Below are 16,653 nucleotides of genomic sequence, written 5' to 3'. Positions count from 1 at the left end.
CCCGGTGACCCACAGCTGGGGTGCGAGGGGCACTTGGGAGAGCGCTGCCCATCTCACCTGTACCACGGCCTCTCAGGACAGGTGTTTTCTGGCCATTTTATGGATGTGGAAACTAAGGTTCTGAGAGGTCTCTGGCACATTCGAAGTCAAACAGCCAGTGAGAAGCAACCTGATTCCACGGTCGGGTTCTTTACCCTCTGCTGGGAGCACCTCCACGGTGCCAGGTCTCAAGGGGGACCCAGTTAGCCCAAAGCCTCCCCAGCACACACACATACACATGCACCACACACAGAGACACTGTTCACATCACACACCCAGACATTCCACACCGACACACACACACACACATACACACACATACATACACACACACACACACACGCACCTTCCCTTGCTCAGCCGCTCCGTCTGCACCTGGATCACTGCCCCTCTTCATCCGTCTAGAGGCCCAACAAGCTGTCTTGCTAAGGGCAAAATAAAAATTTCCTAGAGGGTCTCTAACGACCCCGTTGTGAAACGCTTTCCCCGCCCACTTCACAGGACATCCATGCCCTGAGTGCTTTCTGCGAGCGAGGCGTTCTCACACGCTCTGCTTCCTGGGAGCCTCACAAAGTCCCCACTTAGCAGGTGACTGACAGCAGGTGACAGCAGTCTGATGGGACCCCAGGGGCCTGGGCCCAGGCAGCTCTCGCCTGAAGCAGGGGAGGACGGAAGGAAGCCCTGATCCAGAGAAGCGTGATCGCTCTGAGGCTCATGGAGCCTGACCGTGTCTGCAGGACTAGAGTGAAGGACCCCGAGGCCGAGCTGGCAGCAGGGGGAGGAGGAGGCCAGAAGCAGGTTACGGGCTCAGGAGAGGAAGAGCCTCCTGCCAGGAAGCCTCCCTCCACAGCCCAGCTGCTTTCCTCACTAGGTAGTGAGCTCCCCGTCACTGGGGCATGCAAGGTGAGGCCAGAGGTTCATTTCCTGAGGTTGGTCACTGTTTCCCAGTTGAAGTATATAAAGTGCCCATCTTGATGCTACAGCTTGGTGAATTTCAATCTGAAACTGAAACATTCCAACACCCAGAAGGCTTCCTCGCGTCCCCTCAACACCACTCCTCTGACGTCCAGCCCGAGTGATTTTGCCCAACTGTGGGCTGTTCCTAGGCTGGAATTGGCTGGTGTGGGGCCTGGGGTCAGTGTCTCTCACGCAATATTTTATCTATGAGGTGAATTCCCCCATGTTGTTGGGCATGTCAAGAGCCTATTCTTTTCACTGCTGTGTAGTACTCCATCATATGGATGTAGCACACTCTGCTTATCCCTTTACCTGCTGAGGACATTTGGGTTGTTTCTATTATCCATAAAGCTGCTCTGAACATTCACAGCCAAGTACTCTGGTGAATGGGTGAACACATTTCTCTTGGGTGTCGTACAAGTGTCCTGTGGCTGCTGCAACCAGTGACCACAATCTCAGTGGCTTAGAACAGCACAAATTATCCTCTTATAGTTCTGATGGGCAGAAGTTCAAAATGAGCCTTATGAACCCCTAATATTCAGGTGCTGGCAGAGCTGGTTCCTTGGAGGTTCCGAATCTGTTCCCTGGGCTTTGCCAGTTTGTGGAGGTGACCTGTGTTCCATGGCGTGTGGGCCCTTCCTTTGATGGCATCCCTTTGACCTCTGCTTCCATCCTCACATCTCTTTCTCTGACTCTGACCATCCTTCCCCCCTCTTTTAAGGACCCTTGTGATGACCTCAGGCCCACATGGAAGATCCTTCCTAATCCCAAGAAAGGCCAGAGTTAGGGCTGCTGTGATGGGGTATCCCTTCTGGGCTGGGCACTGTCCAAGCACTTTCTATGCCTAGTCTCACTTCACTCTCCCAACAGCCCTAGCCCTATTTCCCCTATTTACAGGTGAGGAAACCGAGGCTCAGGAAGGTAGTGTGACTTGCGCAGAGTCACATATCTGGCTAGTGGTGGAGCTAGGAGTCCAGCCTGTGCTGCCAGGTAACCAGTCTCCCCATCACAAGGCCCTCGACTCATTCGCACCAGCAGAATCCCTTTCACCACGTGAGGCCACATTCACAACCTCTGGGGATTAGGATGGGGACCTCTTTGGGGGCCTGAGTTCTACTCACACAGGTTTATATGTAGCATCATGGGACAGGCATATATTCAACTTCAGCATGTACAGCTCCCCCAGTTTCCCAAAGCAGATGAACCATTTTGCACTCCCCAGGTCGTGGGTGAGAGTTCCTCCTCCCCCACCTCCTCACCAGTCTTTCTCATCTTAGCCCGTTGTTTCAGGGGGCTTGTAGGGCAGCTCCCTGCAGTAGTTTTACGTTGCATTTTCTCCATGCTTGCGTTTCACGTTCTATCCTCATTACACGAGCACACCTCCTCCATGCCGCCCCCCATGACCACACCTTCTGCCACTAAGAGGCCACCTTCTGTGCTGGGGGACTCTGCTCTCCCCTCCGTGGGAGTGCCCTCTTACCACCCTGGTGGTCCCGCATTGTTCACCCCTTTGTGAGAAGTTGCTGTGAGGACGCAATAGAAATTGAGCTGAAAGCTCCTGTCCCCACTCCCAGCTTATTGTCCCCACTAGATCCAGGCTGAGCTCTTATCGGTGCCGTGGGCACAGTTTCTGCAGCTCACCTTGCAGTTTAGTCATGTTGTGCCTCCTGAGGCCTCTGCTTTTTTTTTTTTTTTTTTTTTTTTTTTTTTTTTTAAGATGTTGGGGGTAGGAGTTTATTAATTTATTTATTTTTGCTGTGTTGGGTCTTCGTTTCTGTGCGAGGGCTTTCTCTAGTTGTGGCAAGCAGGGGCCACTCTTCATCGTGGTGCACGGGCCTCTCACTATCGCGGCCTCTCTTGTTGCAGAGCACAGGCTCCAGACGCGCAGGCTCAGTAGTTGTGGCTCACGGGCCTAGTTGCTCCGCGGCATGTGGGATCCTCCCAGACCAGGGCTCGAACCCGTGTCCCCTGCATTAGCAGGCAGATTCTCAACCACTGCGCCACCAGGGCTTTTATCCTGAGCAGTTATTGTGACAGATTCTCAGCCTTCTGGAAGCGTTCATTGTTATTCAAATTGCCAGGTGCTCTGTCTTATCTCCCCGGTTAGGTTGCAGAAGCCAGCTGGAGACCCTCCTTATCCTGGTGGGCCCCATCTGGGTCCCAGCCCTGCACCCTCTCTCCAGGGCAGCAGTGTCTGCTGCTCAACTGGCCTCCCCACAGCCAGCCTATCCAGGCCGCCACCCTGCACCTGAGGGGTGGCAGTGCAGCCCAGTGGCTGGCAGCACAGCCTGGACTCCTGGCTCTGCCACTAGCCAGATATGTGACTCTGCGCAAGTCACACTACCTTCCTGAGCCTCGGTTTCCTCACTTGTAAATAGGAGAAATAGGAGTCCCCCTTTGTAGGGCTGTTGGGAGAGCGAAGTGAGACTAGGCATAGAAAGTGCTTGGACAGTGCCCAGCCCAGAAGAGATACCCCATCACAGCAGCCCTAACTCTGGCCTTTCTTGGGATTAGGAAGGATCTTCCATGTCTACGTCCCAGAGCCCTGGGATCTCATGTAGTGCCTTCACCTGGCAGTTGAAGTGCTCGGTGGATGTCTGTCTAGCCTCAGCCCACCAGGAAGATCCTGCGTCACCTGCTGTGACCCTCTGATTGGCCTTGGCTCAGGCTGCGCCCTCCTCCTGATGTGCCTTCCCCCACTTCCTGACATGAGTTTTCCCTGGGTCCCCGCCCCCATCAAAGCCACGCCCCCAGCCACTCAGCACTGACATAGTGCGGATCTTTCGCTCTTGTTTTAGGGTCCCAGTGTGGCTCCCCGCCTAGCTCAGAGCACTCGAGGGCTGGGCCCACTCCTTCCAGGTCTGTGTCTCAGCACCCAGCCCAGGCCTGGCAGAAGATGCCACCAGCAGGGGCTTCCAGAAGGCATCATTCTGCTTTGGTCTCCACTGCATGGGGAGCCATTGTTTTTGAACCAGCTCCCCAATGATGGACATTTCTTTGATCCTAATCCTCCACTTTTACCCACATTACTGCAATAAATGAGCTTGTAAGAATTTTGCCCTTGTGAGCGTATCTGTAGGATAATGGTTAAGTGGAATTACTGGGTCAGAGGGCATGCGCATCTATAACTTGGGTGCGCGCCAAGCTGCCTTCCAGGAGTGACCTGATGTCCCTCCCACCAGCACAAAGCAGAGGTTTCCCCCCCAAAACCCAGCAAATACATGGTGCACTCAACCTTTTTGATCTCTGCAGACGTGATGAGTGGAGGAATGTAGAAGCTTCCTTTGGTCTGTGCTCTGGAATGCTTTCTCATTATGGCTTTCATTTGCATGTCTCTTATTTTAGACTTTGGATTTGCCATTGGACAGTTTCTCTCTTTCTTTTTGGCAATTGCTTTGTTTAGATTCTCTTTTCCTGGATTCTCTGGGCAGTTTCTATTGTCTTGGAAATTCACCCATCCCATCAAAGTTTCTGATTTTGTTGCACAGGCGTTGAGTGGGTAGGCTCCCTCGTTCTTCTCTTGTTATTTGTCTGTTCCCCCCATCTTTCCTGAGTGCCTGCTCTGTGCCAGGTGTCGTTATTGGTCCTGGGGGTAGAGTAGTGGGCCAGCCCCCATTTATATGGAGGCTACAGACAATTTAAAATACGTGTGGAATTCCCTGGTGGTCCAGCGGTTAAGACTCTGCGCTTCCACTGCAGGGGACGCGGATGCCATCCCTGGTCAGGGAACTAAGATCCCACATGCAGGGCGGCACGGCCAAATAAAAAATAAAATAAAATACATACGTACATAAAATACGTGGACTGTTAGATGGTGATAAGTGCTAGCGAGAAAAACACTATGAGAGCAGGGAGGGAGTTGATGATGGAGTCCAACTTTCAATAAGGTGGTCAGAGAAGGTCTCAGTAATAGGTGACTTGAAGGACGTAAGGGAATGGCCACGTGTTTATCTGGGAGAAGAGAGGGAAGCATGCTGGTGCAGGTGCTGTCTTGGTCCAAGTTCTTGGAGAAACACAACCAATAGGATAGATTTCGATACAGATATAGATATAGTATAGACATAGATGTAGATATCTATATATAAATCTAGATTATAGATAGATATCTCTCTATAAATATATGTCTCTATATAATACAGATAAAATATGTAAAATCTACATAGAGATAGCTATATATATAAAGAGACTTACTCCAAGGAATTGGCTCATGCAGATTTGGAGGCTGAGAAGTCCCAAGACCTGTAGTTGGCAAGCTGGAGATCTAGCAGGGCTGATGGCCCAGTACCACTCCAAGTCTGAAGGCCTGAGAACCAAGAGAGCCAATGGTGTAAATTCCAGTCCAAATCCAAGTCTGAAGGCAGGAAAAGACTGATGACCCAGCTCAAAGACAGGAAGGCAGAGAGGGAATTCTCCCTTCCTCTGCCTGTTTCTTCTATCCAGGCCCTCAGTGGATTGGAGGAGGTTTGCCTGCATTGGGTAAGTGATCCACTTGACTCAGTCTACAGCTTCAGAGATGAATCTCATCCAGAAACACCCTCACAGACACACCCAGGACCACGTATGATCAAATATCCGGGCACCACTCCCGTGGCCCAGTCAAGTTGACACGTAAAATGAGCCATCACGGCTGGAGTGGAGTGAGCAAAAAAGAGAAGATAAGGGATGTGACCAGAGCGGATGGAGAGGAAGGTCTTTGGCTTCTAGTCTGAGTGAGATGGGAGCCAGTGAGCAGAGGAGGGACATGATATGTGACATGGATTTTCACAGGATCCCTCTGGCTGCTGTATGGAGAATAGACAGAAGAGCTTGATAAGCGAGGAGGCCATGGTAGAAGCAATGGAGGTGGCAGAAAGGCAAGGTTGATGTATACGTCCGAAGGATTTACTAGTGGACTGGATTTGGGGGTGAGAGAAAGAGAGGGGCCAAAGATGCTCTGGGACTCTGTTGGAGTTGTATTTACTGAAGTCAGGAAAATTGTGGGAAAAGCTGATTTGGGGCAGAGGATCGGGATTTTAGTTTTGAGCATATTAAGTTTGAGATGCCTATTAAATATACAGTTGGTGATGTCAAGTAGACAGCTTGAAGCTATGGTGTGAGCCTGAGGCTGAAAGAGACATTAATGTATGTAGAGTAGTTAATTCCTTGGGAGGACATGATTTCCTCAGGAGTGAGTAGATATGGAAAGGAGAAGAGGAGACCGAGAAGATGGGGAGGGACCCACGGAGGAGCTTGAGAAGAAGCAGCAAGAAAATTAGGAGGAGAACCAAGAGAGGGGCCTGGAGTGTCCTGGAAGCAGGAAAAGTGATCACCTGTGTCAGTGCTGCCAAGAGGACAAGTAAAAGGAGGGCTGAGAATTGACCACTGGATTTAGCAACACGGAGGTCTTTGGTGACCTTAACAAGGGTAAACTCTGCAGGAGAGTTGGGTCAAAAGCCTATCTAGAGGGGTTAAGAGATAGTGGAGAAGCGGAATTGGAAAGGAAAAGTACACATAACTTTTAAGTGGTCACTTTCTCCTTCTGCTTTATTAGAGTCACCAACAGTTAATGTGTCCTGTTTTTCAAAAAGAATAAGAAATTGGATTTATTTATTCATTTCTTCCTTTTATGTTTTTAACTTCATTTCAGTTTTAATTTATCAAGTGCTTTCCAATGCCTTCCTTCAGTATTTTGCCTTTTTTCTCCCTAATTTTTTAGGTGGATAGCTAATTCATGTTCTCTTATTTATTAATATAAATATTTAAAGCTATAAATTTTCCTCTGAGCATTGCCTTGGCTGCATCTCACAAGTTCTGAAATGTAATCTTTTTATTTTCATTATTGTCTAGATATTCTGCAACTTTGATTTTTTGCTCTATCTTTGACGCAAGAGTTATTTTAAAGCATTTTTAAACTTCTTGGGTTTTGTTTTGTGGTATTGCTATTAACATTTTCAAATTCTAGTGTATTGTGATCAGAGAATGTTGTCTTACATCTACTTTTTGGAATTTAATTTCTTTGTGGCCTGATAATTGCTTTTTGTGTGTGCATTTTCAAGAGCATTTGAACAGAAGGAAGATTCTGTTTAATACACACACATAGGGCTTCCCTAAGGCTTCCCTGGTGGTGCAGTGGTTAAGAATCTGCCTGCCAATGCAGGGGACACAGGTTCAAGCCCTGGTCCGGGAAGATCCCACATGCCGCAGAGTAACTAAGCCCATGCACCACAACTACTGGACCTGCACTCTAGAGCCCACAAGCCACAACTACTGAGCCCGCGTGCCACAACTACTGAAGCCCATGTGCCTAGAGCCCATGCTCTGCAACAAAGAGAAGCCACCACAATGAGAAGCCCATGCACTGCAATGAAGAGTAGCCTCTGCTCGCCACAACTAGAGAAAGCCCATGCGCAGCAATGAAGACCCAATGCAGCCAAAAACAAACAAATAAATAAATAAATAAATTTCAAAAAATACACACACATACTATGTTATTAATTAGGTTATTTGGCTCTCTATACCTTATTTATGTTTTTGTCAACTTAATCTGTGAGGGACTGAGAGAGGTGAATTAAAATGCACCAATATTACCATACTCTGTCTTTTTCTTCCTACATTTTCAGATTTCTTGCTCTATGAATGTTGAGACTGTTATTTGGTGCAAAGACACTGATTACTTTAAGTCCTCATGGTGACTTTCATCCTTGATCCCCACACAATGCCTTCTTTTTCTCATTCTCTATTTCTTGCCCTGACTTCAGCTTTGTCTAACATTCAGATCAAGACCCCTGGTATCTCTTGGTTTGCACTTGTTTTGTTTCTGCCCATTCTTTCTTGTGTAATTGTGGCAAAACACATAACAAAATTTACCATTTTAACCACTGTACCATTCAGTGGCATTAAGTACATTCACACTGTTGTACAACCATCACTACTGTCCATCTCCAAAACTTTTTCATCATCTACTCATCCTATTATATGAAACCTTTCTGAGTTATTCTACCTTCAGTAGATTTTGCTTGTAATCCAGTCTGAGTCTTTTTTTTTTTCAGCAAGTGTGTATGGCTCATTAACATTTACTAATATGGGAGCTACATTTAGTCTTAGTTCTGTCATCATAGTTTATGACACGCTTTCTGCTTTTATAGCTTTTGTGGGGGTTGTCAATTTTCACCATATGGCCTCTGTTTTCTTTGTTTTATTTTTTGTGTATATATCTTCTGACAATTTGGAAAGCTGTGTTTTTCATCCCATAGTTATCTTCCTAATTATACTGTCATATGATACCCTTAATCCTCTATTTCTTTAGACAATGTTTATTTTCTCCCTACTATGAATGATGCCCAAATTAGAACATATCTACTCTCCCTCCCCTTCTCTCACTTCCATCAAATGATTTTAGTTGATTATATTATATTAGTTTTTCCATTTACCTTTGTACCTCTAATGTTATTTCCAACTCTAACTGATATTTTTGGACTCCCAACTATAAGCAAATAAGACATAGTTTACATGTATTACCTCCTTCTTTCTGACCTCCACCTTCCCTACTATAGTTTATATTGGTTCTCTGTTTTCTTTTTTGTTCTTTTCTATAACAGTCACAATACACTAGTTTCAGACATAGTCCTACAGTTAAATAGATTCTCATTGCTAGTACTCTTGCCAGAGTTGCTCTATTTACCCTTCATTATCCTAAGGTATAGGATATTATCCTTTATTATCCTCTATGTATCCTCTGTTAATTTATGCAAGAAGGGCTCATGGGAGCTATAAATCAAAAATGTGTTTTTAAAAGTTTTTCTGTTGACTTTATACTTAAAATCGGGTTCATCTGGGCTTTAAATTCTTGCTTCATTCATTCATTCAACAAAGACTTATTATGTGTACCAGTTACTGCTCCAGATCCTGGCAATACCAAAATGAACACAACACACAAATACCTTCACCCTCATGTAGCTTATTTTCTAGTTGGGAGAGACAAACAATAAGCTAGACCAGTAAGTAAAATATTTGGTGTACTGGATGTAGAATGATAAAGCAGGTGATGCGGGACCACGGAATCTGTCACCCAGAGCCCAGTGATGCAGGATGGGGTGTTGACTCTGCCATTTGGAGTATCAAGCCCTCTGGAAAGATGGACTTTGTTGGCTTAACCCCTCCATTAACTTCCCCCCTTGCCCCTGGAACACACTGGAGTTTGGTGGAAGATGGTTTATCTGTTAGTAGCTGTAATCAGATACAAGTTGCAGAAACCCAGCTACAATGGTGTGGAGGTGCACAATCTGGGGCTGCCACCAGAACCAGGTTTCTCCCTGCTTCCCACTCCAGCCACATTAGTGAAGGTCCTTTGTTCTCACGCTCTTCCTCTGGATCCGTGTCCCCTTCCCAGTAGACTTCCACTTGCATAGCATTGGCCAGAGTGGGTATGTGACCACTCCGGTCTGCAAGGGAGTATGGGAAGGTGAATATTTGTGACTGGGTAATTGCCCCTATAAATGGCTATAGGACACGGGATTCACTGTGTCTGCCAGAGATGGAGTTTGTATTTCTGTTCCTCATTATCCTTGTTTAGAGGTGATCTCAAGAGGAGAAAGAACAAAGGCAACTCAACTCTGCCAGTCAAAGCTGTAAGTGCCCCGTGGGCTGGTGTTTACACTCTTGACCTTATCTCAGGGATCTCGTGACCTGTCAATGTGCCAGGAGTGTCCTGGTTTCCTCTCCATGACTTTGTATGATATGGTCCTATCCAGTGGTGTGACACCAAGATTCACAATGGTTCTTTTTATTATTATGAGTGTTATCTGTATCTGTTCTTAATATTTTCTAGTTTGTTATAACAAGGGTGACCATCTGGTTTATCATCCAAAGTAGAATACTTTTGAGGCTGAAAAGGGAACAATATTAAAAATTATGTCAGAACAATAAGTATCAACTGGGACTATCCTAAGCCAAGACATATAATCACCCTGGTAACAACTGAGGTAAAAAAACACTGTTGGTTTTATAAGTTGATCTGGTTTTGTCTTACAGATTGAAAATTGTATCTTTGTATCTGCACTCTCTGTTCTAATAATTAGCCTGTTGATTCTCTTGGGTTTTCTATGTACATGATCTGCCAATAATGGTAATTAGGGTTCTTCTAGTCCACTCCTGACACTCTATGCTCTTTTCTTGTCTTGTTGCTTGGGCCAGGGGCACTAGTGCTGTATGAAACCATAGTGACAGCACACCTGCTTGTCTTGCTTCCAGCCTTAAAGTCAAACAGGTCTCAATATCTAGAAGACAAAAAAATGTCATGTGCTCAGAGAAAAACCTGGGTTCTCCTGGAACTGAGGCCAGAGAGAAATGTCCCCAGTGCATCCCCATGGAGGAGACACTATGTGATACTTTGTTCCCTTCTACTTCCCTAGAAAACCCTTTTGCCGTGCCTCAGGATGGGGGAGGTGAGACCCAAAGCACCTGGCTCAGACTCCAAGAAGTACCACTTCAAGACGCCAGGGAGAGCCAAGACGGCCGCGGTGGTGGCAGAGGAGAAAACACTGCCTGTGCCGAACCCTTCCTCAGACTTCTAACACTACGAGCAAACCCAGGGGTGGGGGCCGGGTGCAGGGAGGGGCTTCTGAGCCACCCGTCTGCAAGCAATAGTCCCATTTTGGGCCGGTGGCTTCTGAGAGGTGGTGCCATGGTGGACTCAGGATGACCAACACAGCTGCCCCGGCCAAGTGAAGCCGGGAGGATTCAGGCCATGTGTCGTTGCTGTGCGTGGTTCCCTTGCCTCTGCTTCCTCCTGTAGTGGCCTGTAGGCCTCTCTGTGTCAGAATATTGAATGTGAGTGTGTGTGCGTGTGTGTGTGTGTGATCAGGGGTATCCTTTTTGTTTGTTTTTTTGGGGTCCCCCCAAGTTCTCTGATGGGCCTGAGTCACCTTGTGCTGGGGGTCTGGCCCAGTGTCCGGGCTCCAGCTTCTTGCAGCAGCTGTGAGCCAGATGGAGTGGGCAAGCACAGGTCACAGCCCCACTGTGTCTCAGGGGGTGCTGGGGATGCGAAATGCAGGTGGGGTTTCGTTCTTATGGAATTTGTTCCCATAATGACAGTGATAATGAGAGACACATCTCAGGCCATCCTCGGGGCAGGCACTAGGTTATCTTCACGTACGCCCTCTCTCATCACCTGGGAGGTGGGTGGGATGAACTCCCTGCAGAAATGGCCCATGTCTCACAGCCAGGAGGAGACCAGTCCTCGGTTTGACCTCAGAGGTATAAGAACCCAAACTCCAAGCTCCCCAGCCCAGGGTACCCCCAACATAGTCCCTGGAGCATCTCCCCAGTGGCTTCTCAGTGGATGGGCCATCACCCAAGCTCTCCACCGTCGCTGCCGCAGGACCCGCCTACACAGGGCACATTCTGGTTAAGCACCTACTGTCTGCCAGTCCTCTGCTGGGCAGCAATTGGGAAGGGAGATGAGTCAGGCTGGCCTCGTCCCTGCCCTGGGGGAGCTGCATCTGGTGGGAGAGACAGACACACAGATCTTTGCTGGACAGAGTGATGAGCACTGTGGAAATGCAGAGGGGAAGGTTCTAGAAGCTCTTCCCATTTAAGGCGGGACTTCCACAAAAACTTGGATGCCCGTAACATCTGTCCACAGAGCTCACCACCGCCAGCCCGGGGGCACACACACGGAAGGGCATGACCTAGGAAATGATCACATAAATCCCCGAGGGCCAAGGTGGCAGTGTAGACACCCTCATTCCCCTGGTGTTAGTGAAGCCAAAAATCTCCCCCAGCGCCCAGCTGGGTGGGCCCGGCTCCTCTGCTCGCATACCCTCTCTCAGCAGGACCCAGTGTCTTCCACAGACCCTCTGCCCATCAGACGTGGCAGTGAGCAGGCAGGCCCCTGCTCGTGGTGCTGGTGTCCCAGCTGGGGGAGAGGACAGGGAAGAAATAAGCAGTGAATAAGGAAATTAGCAATAACAGTGAGCCCTAAGCCGAGAATTTGGTCAAAACAATGTTCGTGGGGGTCCTGTTGAGCTTGGGTGGTCTGGGAAGGGCTTTCTGAGCAGGCTAAGCCCAGCTCTGAAGGATAAGCAAGAGCCAGCCATGGACATTAAAGATACTCCAGGCAGAAGGAACAGCTAGTGCAAAGGCCCTGAGGCAGCAACTAGCTTGATGCTTTCAAGGAACCAAAAGAAATCCAGGTTGGCTGGGACACAGAGGAAGGGCGGAAAGAGAGGTGGGTGAGAGCCCAGATGCCGTGGTCCGCTGTGAGTCACCTTAGCCTGGAAAAACATAACACCCGTCCTTTGATAAAGCAGAAAGAAGTTTCCAGGGTGTCAAGCATTTTCCATCCAGCCTGGCTTTTCATCCTCTCAATGCCCATAAAGAAGGGACTCTCTGCATTTCGTGGACTCGGATGCTGAGCCTCAGATGGGTCAAGTGGCTTGCCCAAGGTCACACAGGCAAGCTAAGGAAGACCCAGACCTGTGGCTTGAGTCCCGTCTTCTCCAGACAGTGCTACCAGGGCCCAGGTGTACAGGTTTGGCAGAGGCAATGTCAGATAACCTTTGCTTGGGGTCTTGATTAGGGATAGACATGGCTTGCTTTACCCTGGACGCTGAGACGTGCCAGGACCTGCCCCTGGGCCTTGTCCATGCAGAGCAACAGTTGCCATGGAGGGGTGCTCAGCAGCCATTCAGCCCAGCTGGATCAGCAAACACCTGCAACCCATGTGCATAGCCTCAGGAATCAGAGAAACCTGAGCCTTGGGGAGAGGAGTGTGGGCACAGAGCCAGATTCTGACGTCAGCTCTGCACTGAGACCAGTGTGACCTCAGGCAAGTTCTGTGCCTTCTCTGCCTTCACTAAAAGGAAGGGCTCAGACCAGGTATTTTTAGGGGGCTTACATCTCTGGCTTCCTGCGGTTCTGGGTGCTGCTCATGCAGCTCTTCACACGGAGACGCTTCCTCTGCCAAGAAGGAGCTGGTGGCCTTGCCTCTCTGCCCTGAACACTAGAGCCAGAGGTCACTGTCACAGAGACCAGCAGGGGCTAGGGTTCCCCTGATCTGCATCCTGGGCTTGAGAACTTGCAAGGCACTGCTCCTGACTCCACCAGAGGTCTTTCCAGGAATGACTGATGACCCCGTGGTGGAGGTTTACTGGTGCAGCCGGGCTGGAGATCAGAACGTCTGTTGAATGCAGGCGGCCCCTCATCGTGAAGCTCAGCAGACATCACAGACTTAGCAAACTGACACAGGGCAGCCTGGGATGCAGGGGACGGAGTGCAGGGACCCACAGCACTCGCTGCCCCTTCCCCGCTGGGTGGTATTGGGCAATCGCTTCACCTCTCTGAGCCTCACCTGTCAAGTGTGTGGGGTGTTGGCGTGGGACGGAGTGGCTGAGGGGAGAGGGCAGTGTGCGTGGGTGTGAATGCCCATCTGAAAGGCACACGTGTGTGGTTCATTCCCTCTCAATGTCAAGGGCTCCTCAAAGCCCCTGGGACATGGGCCATCCCGATAAAAACCTGTCCCATCCTACCATGGCAGGCAGATGTGCCAATGAGTAGAGTGTCCCTGAGAATACGATGCAGGGTAGTGACAGGTTCAAGTAGAGATTTACAGAGTTAGTGTTTTTTAGTGACTCCCTGACCTGATTTTTCGAGCTGCCTAGTTTTACTTTTTACTGTGAGCTTCTGGCTATAACCACATAATTTGTAAAAATAACAATAATAATACTGCAAAAAGAAAAACAAAAAGAAGAGAAAGAAGATGGCAATATATCCGCTGAGGAACTTGTCTTTGACTCCCTGTATTTGTAAGAACTTTTTCCCACTGGGAACTGTGTGTTATAACGAGCAGTTTTATGCTTTCCTTCTCATCTGTGTATAGCGTAATTGTGCATTTTGGAATCTCTACACAGAACCAATACCTGGTAGCACCCATGGGCCTCTCTGCCCCCACCTGAACCTCTGAGATCCCCCTGCACCTCAAGGAGCTGCCCGCCAGCGCAGAAGGGCCTGGGGCCGCCAGCTGCCAGCCCGACATCTGACGCCGACCAGGACCTATAGGAAACAGGCCTTAACTGAAAGCACATGCACACTCACACACACACATGCACACATGTGATTCTGCAGGTAGATCCCATCTCTCTGATGAACCCATCTCTGATGCTTTAGAGAAATAACAGGTAGGCAGCTAGCATTCCTGGAGTGGTGGCATATCCCCTCTTCATCCAAAAAACCCTTCATGCAAATTCAGCTCCATGGCTAGAAAGGAAGGCTTGGGGGCATCAGGGAAAACACAGCCAGGAATGGTGGTTAACAGGCTTCTTCTACCAAGAGACGCTTCTCAGCTCACCATCAAATCAAAAGCTCCCTTTAGGCCATTCCCGTCATATCGAGCCTGGCACCGTCTCCCATGTACCCAGCAGGCCCCCAGACCCCTGTCCACACCAGGCCGGTGTCCCGGCCCTCTGCTGTCCCTCCAGACCACAGTCCCTGCCCAGGCCCCATCTCCTGGCTCCTCTGACACCCCATTTACTGTGTCTCCTAGAGGTCGTGCCGTAAAAGAAGATTAGTTTCCCAGAGTCACAGACTTTTTAAAAATTGTTGATTGATTTATTTTCATTTTTTCAGTTTGGCTGATTGATCCCCAGCAATGGCAGAAGCCATGCCTTAGGTGGCCCTCAGAGGTGAATTTGCAGATTCTGCAGTGATCCAAGTTGACATGATAGCCCCGAGAGGAGTTGCTGGGGGCATTTCTTATCCATGTGGAGGGGCAGCCACATCACTGCAGACACGTCTGGGTGGGCTCCCCTCTCTGCAGCAACCTTGGGGGATTCTTATCTTACTGCTCACCTGGCGAGCATAGACAGTGTCTACCTGTACCCACTGGCCATCTGAAAGGTCAGCAGGGCAGCCACCCACCCAGTGAGTGGGTGACACTCTGGTCACTGCCACCTGCAGCCCCAGAACTCACCACCAGCCTGGAATGATGTCCTGTCCCCTCCAGAAAACAAACACGGCACACCCTCCGTCTGACCAATGCCACGCCAGGCTCCCCAGCCCCTCCTTACAGCACAAATGCAGCCCCAGATGGTGATTAAGTGAATGTATGCAGCTTTGGAGCCCGTGGCCTGAAAACGTGAATGTTGAGTTTAGCAGTCAGGTGAGGTAGAAGATTCTAGAAATTCCATTTGTTCATGCATGCATTCATTCATCTATTCAACAAATATTTACCCAGTGCCCCTCCGGGAGCTGTTCCTGCTGTAGACGGAGATGTCAGGGAACATGCAGTGTCTGAGGGAGAGGCTGGGATCACCTGTGAAATGACTTGTTGTGCCTAACTGTTAGGAATGCTCAAATTCATAAGGAGAATAAGTGACCTTGGAGGTGGCATTGTCTCCCCCCGCCCCGCCCCCAAGTTTTCAGTCCAAGATGCTGCCAGACAGTTGGTGCTAGATAGATGCTTGATGAGTGAGCAGCTTTGACTATTAGTTACACTCTACCTAAAACTCCTATCTTCACATCAAAGCCCTGACCTGTTTGCCCTTGCTGGACTGAAATTCAGGGCTGCTGCAGTGCCCACCTCCAGGGGGCACCGTTTCTATAGACTGTGCTGTGAACAGTGACCCCAGGGATGGTGCAGTGAGGTGCCCTGTGAATTGCCCTAAACTGCTCTCCGAAATGTGCAGGATCCCATCAAAGTCAGCGAACCCCAGAAAGGGTCACCGTGCACATGATCAAAACTTACAGATTACACGGCCTCTGTGGGCACCCAGTGTGGCCACAACTGGAACCAAACTGGTGTCCCCAAGAGAATCTCTTCTTGGAAACTCACCTCAAGTTCTCACCTCGGTTCCTTCCTGTCTCTTCCCCATCTTCTAGGTTAAAGCTAGTGGGATATGTCACTGTCAAATAACCAAACAGTCAGGGTCTGGGTGATGGGCAATAACTAAGTGGGGACTGCGAGAGTGGGGGGCTTTGTCACCCTGACAAGGTAGGAACCCCCACCCCAGGGTCGGTGTGTCCTCCCCAGGATCAGCCGGACAAGGGCGCAGACACCATGGGACAGACTTCTCTCTCTCCTGTAAACCCCTACTTCACGTGAGCAGGCTGATAACTGGGAAAACCAAAAACCAATAATATTCCTAATAATAATAATATAATGTAATAATAATAATAATGTGTTTTACACGGACCGCTGTTGCACTGCTTTTGTCTTTATATACAGTAGTTTTTATAAAGACGTCCTTAGGTTTTAATAAAGGAGTGTCACATCAACTCTTCCCTGTATTAAAATTTGCTTTAATGTTTCAAAAATGTGCTCGGGGGAAGCTGCGCTCACATTTGTTGTCACTCTGTCGGGAGGGTGGACGGCCAGGGCCTGGGATCTCAGCTAAGAAGCTGCTGGGGTGCTTTTAGGGGCAGCTGATCACATGGGTCCCTCCGGGAAGCCTCAGAGGGTCCAGCCCAAGGGCAGATGGAGAGGCCTGATGGACACCGCCTCCCAGAGGGCAAGAGCCAGGTCGGAAAGGAGACAGAGCCTCCAAAGGGGCACTGGCGGGCGGCAGGAGGGGCTGCAAGCCGCGGGCCGTCAGCGACGATTGCTGGGGATGCAGCGCCGTCCCCTCGCACACACCCCCTCCAGCACCACCCCCTTCCCCTGCGCCTGAGGCTGGGGCAGCGTGA

The 16,653-nt window shown here is 49.3% G+C and overlaps 1 protein-coding gene across 3 annotated transcripts in view; it reads left to right on the top strand.

Moving 5' to 3' along the window:
• Positions 1 to 16,210, top strand: part of SHISAL1 (shisa like 1) — a 78,948-nt gene extending 62,738 nt beyond the window's left edge. The window contains exons 5-6 of one of the 3 annotated variants that reach the window (XR_014295398.1): positions 5,210 to 5,472; positions 10,386 to 16,210. Coding sequence is in view for 2 of the 3 variants with exons in the window: in XM_082636887.1 (XP_082493013.1) it covers position 13,884 (1 nt within the window). In the remaining variant the exon portion in view is untranslated. The remainder of the gene's footprint in view (positions 1 to 5,209; positions 5,473 to 10,385) is intronic. The other 2 variants (XM_082636887.1, XM_082636886.1) reach the window with 2 other exon arrangements.
• Positions 16,211 to 16,653: the final 443 nt, after the last annotated feature.

This window comes from Mesoplodon mirus (genome assembly GCF_964341445.2).
Source record: "Mesoplodon mirus genome assembly, chromosome: 11".
Lineage (NCBI taxonomy): Eukaryota > Metazoa > Chordata > Mammalia > Artiodactyla > Ziphiidae > Mesoplodon > Mesoplodon mirus.
This window is presented reverse-complemented; position numbering and strand designations above follow the sequence as displayed.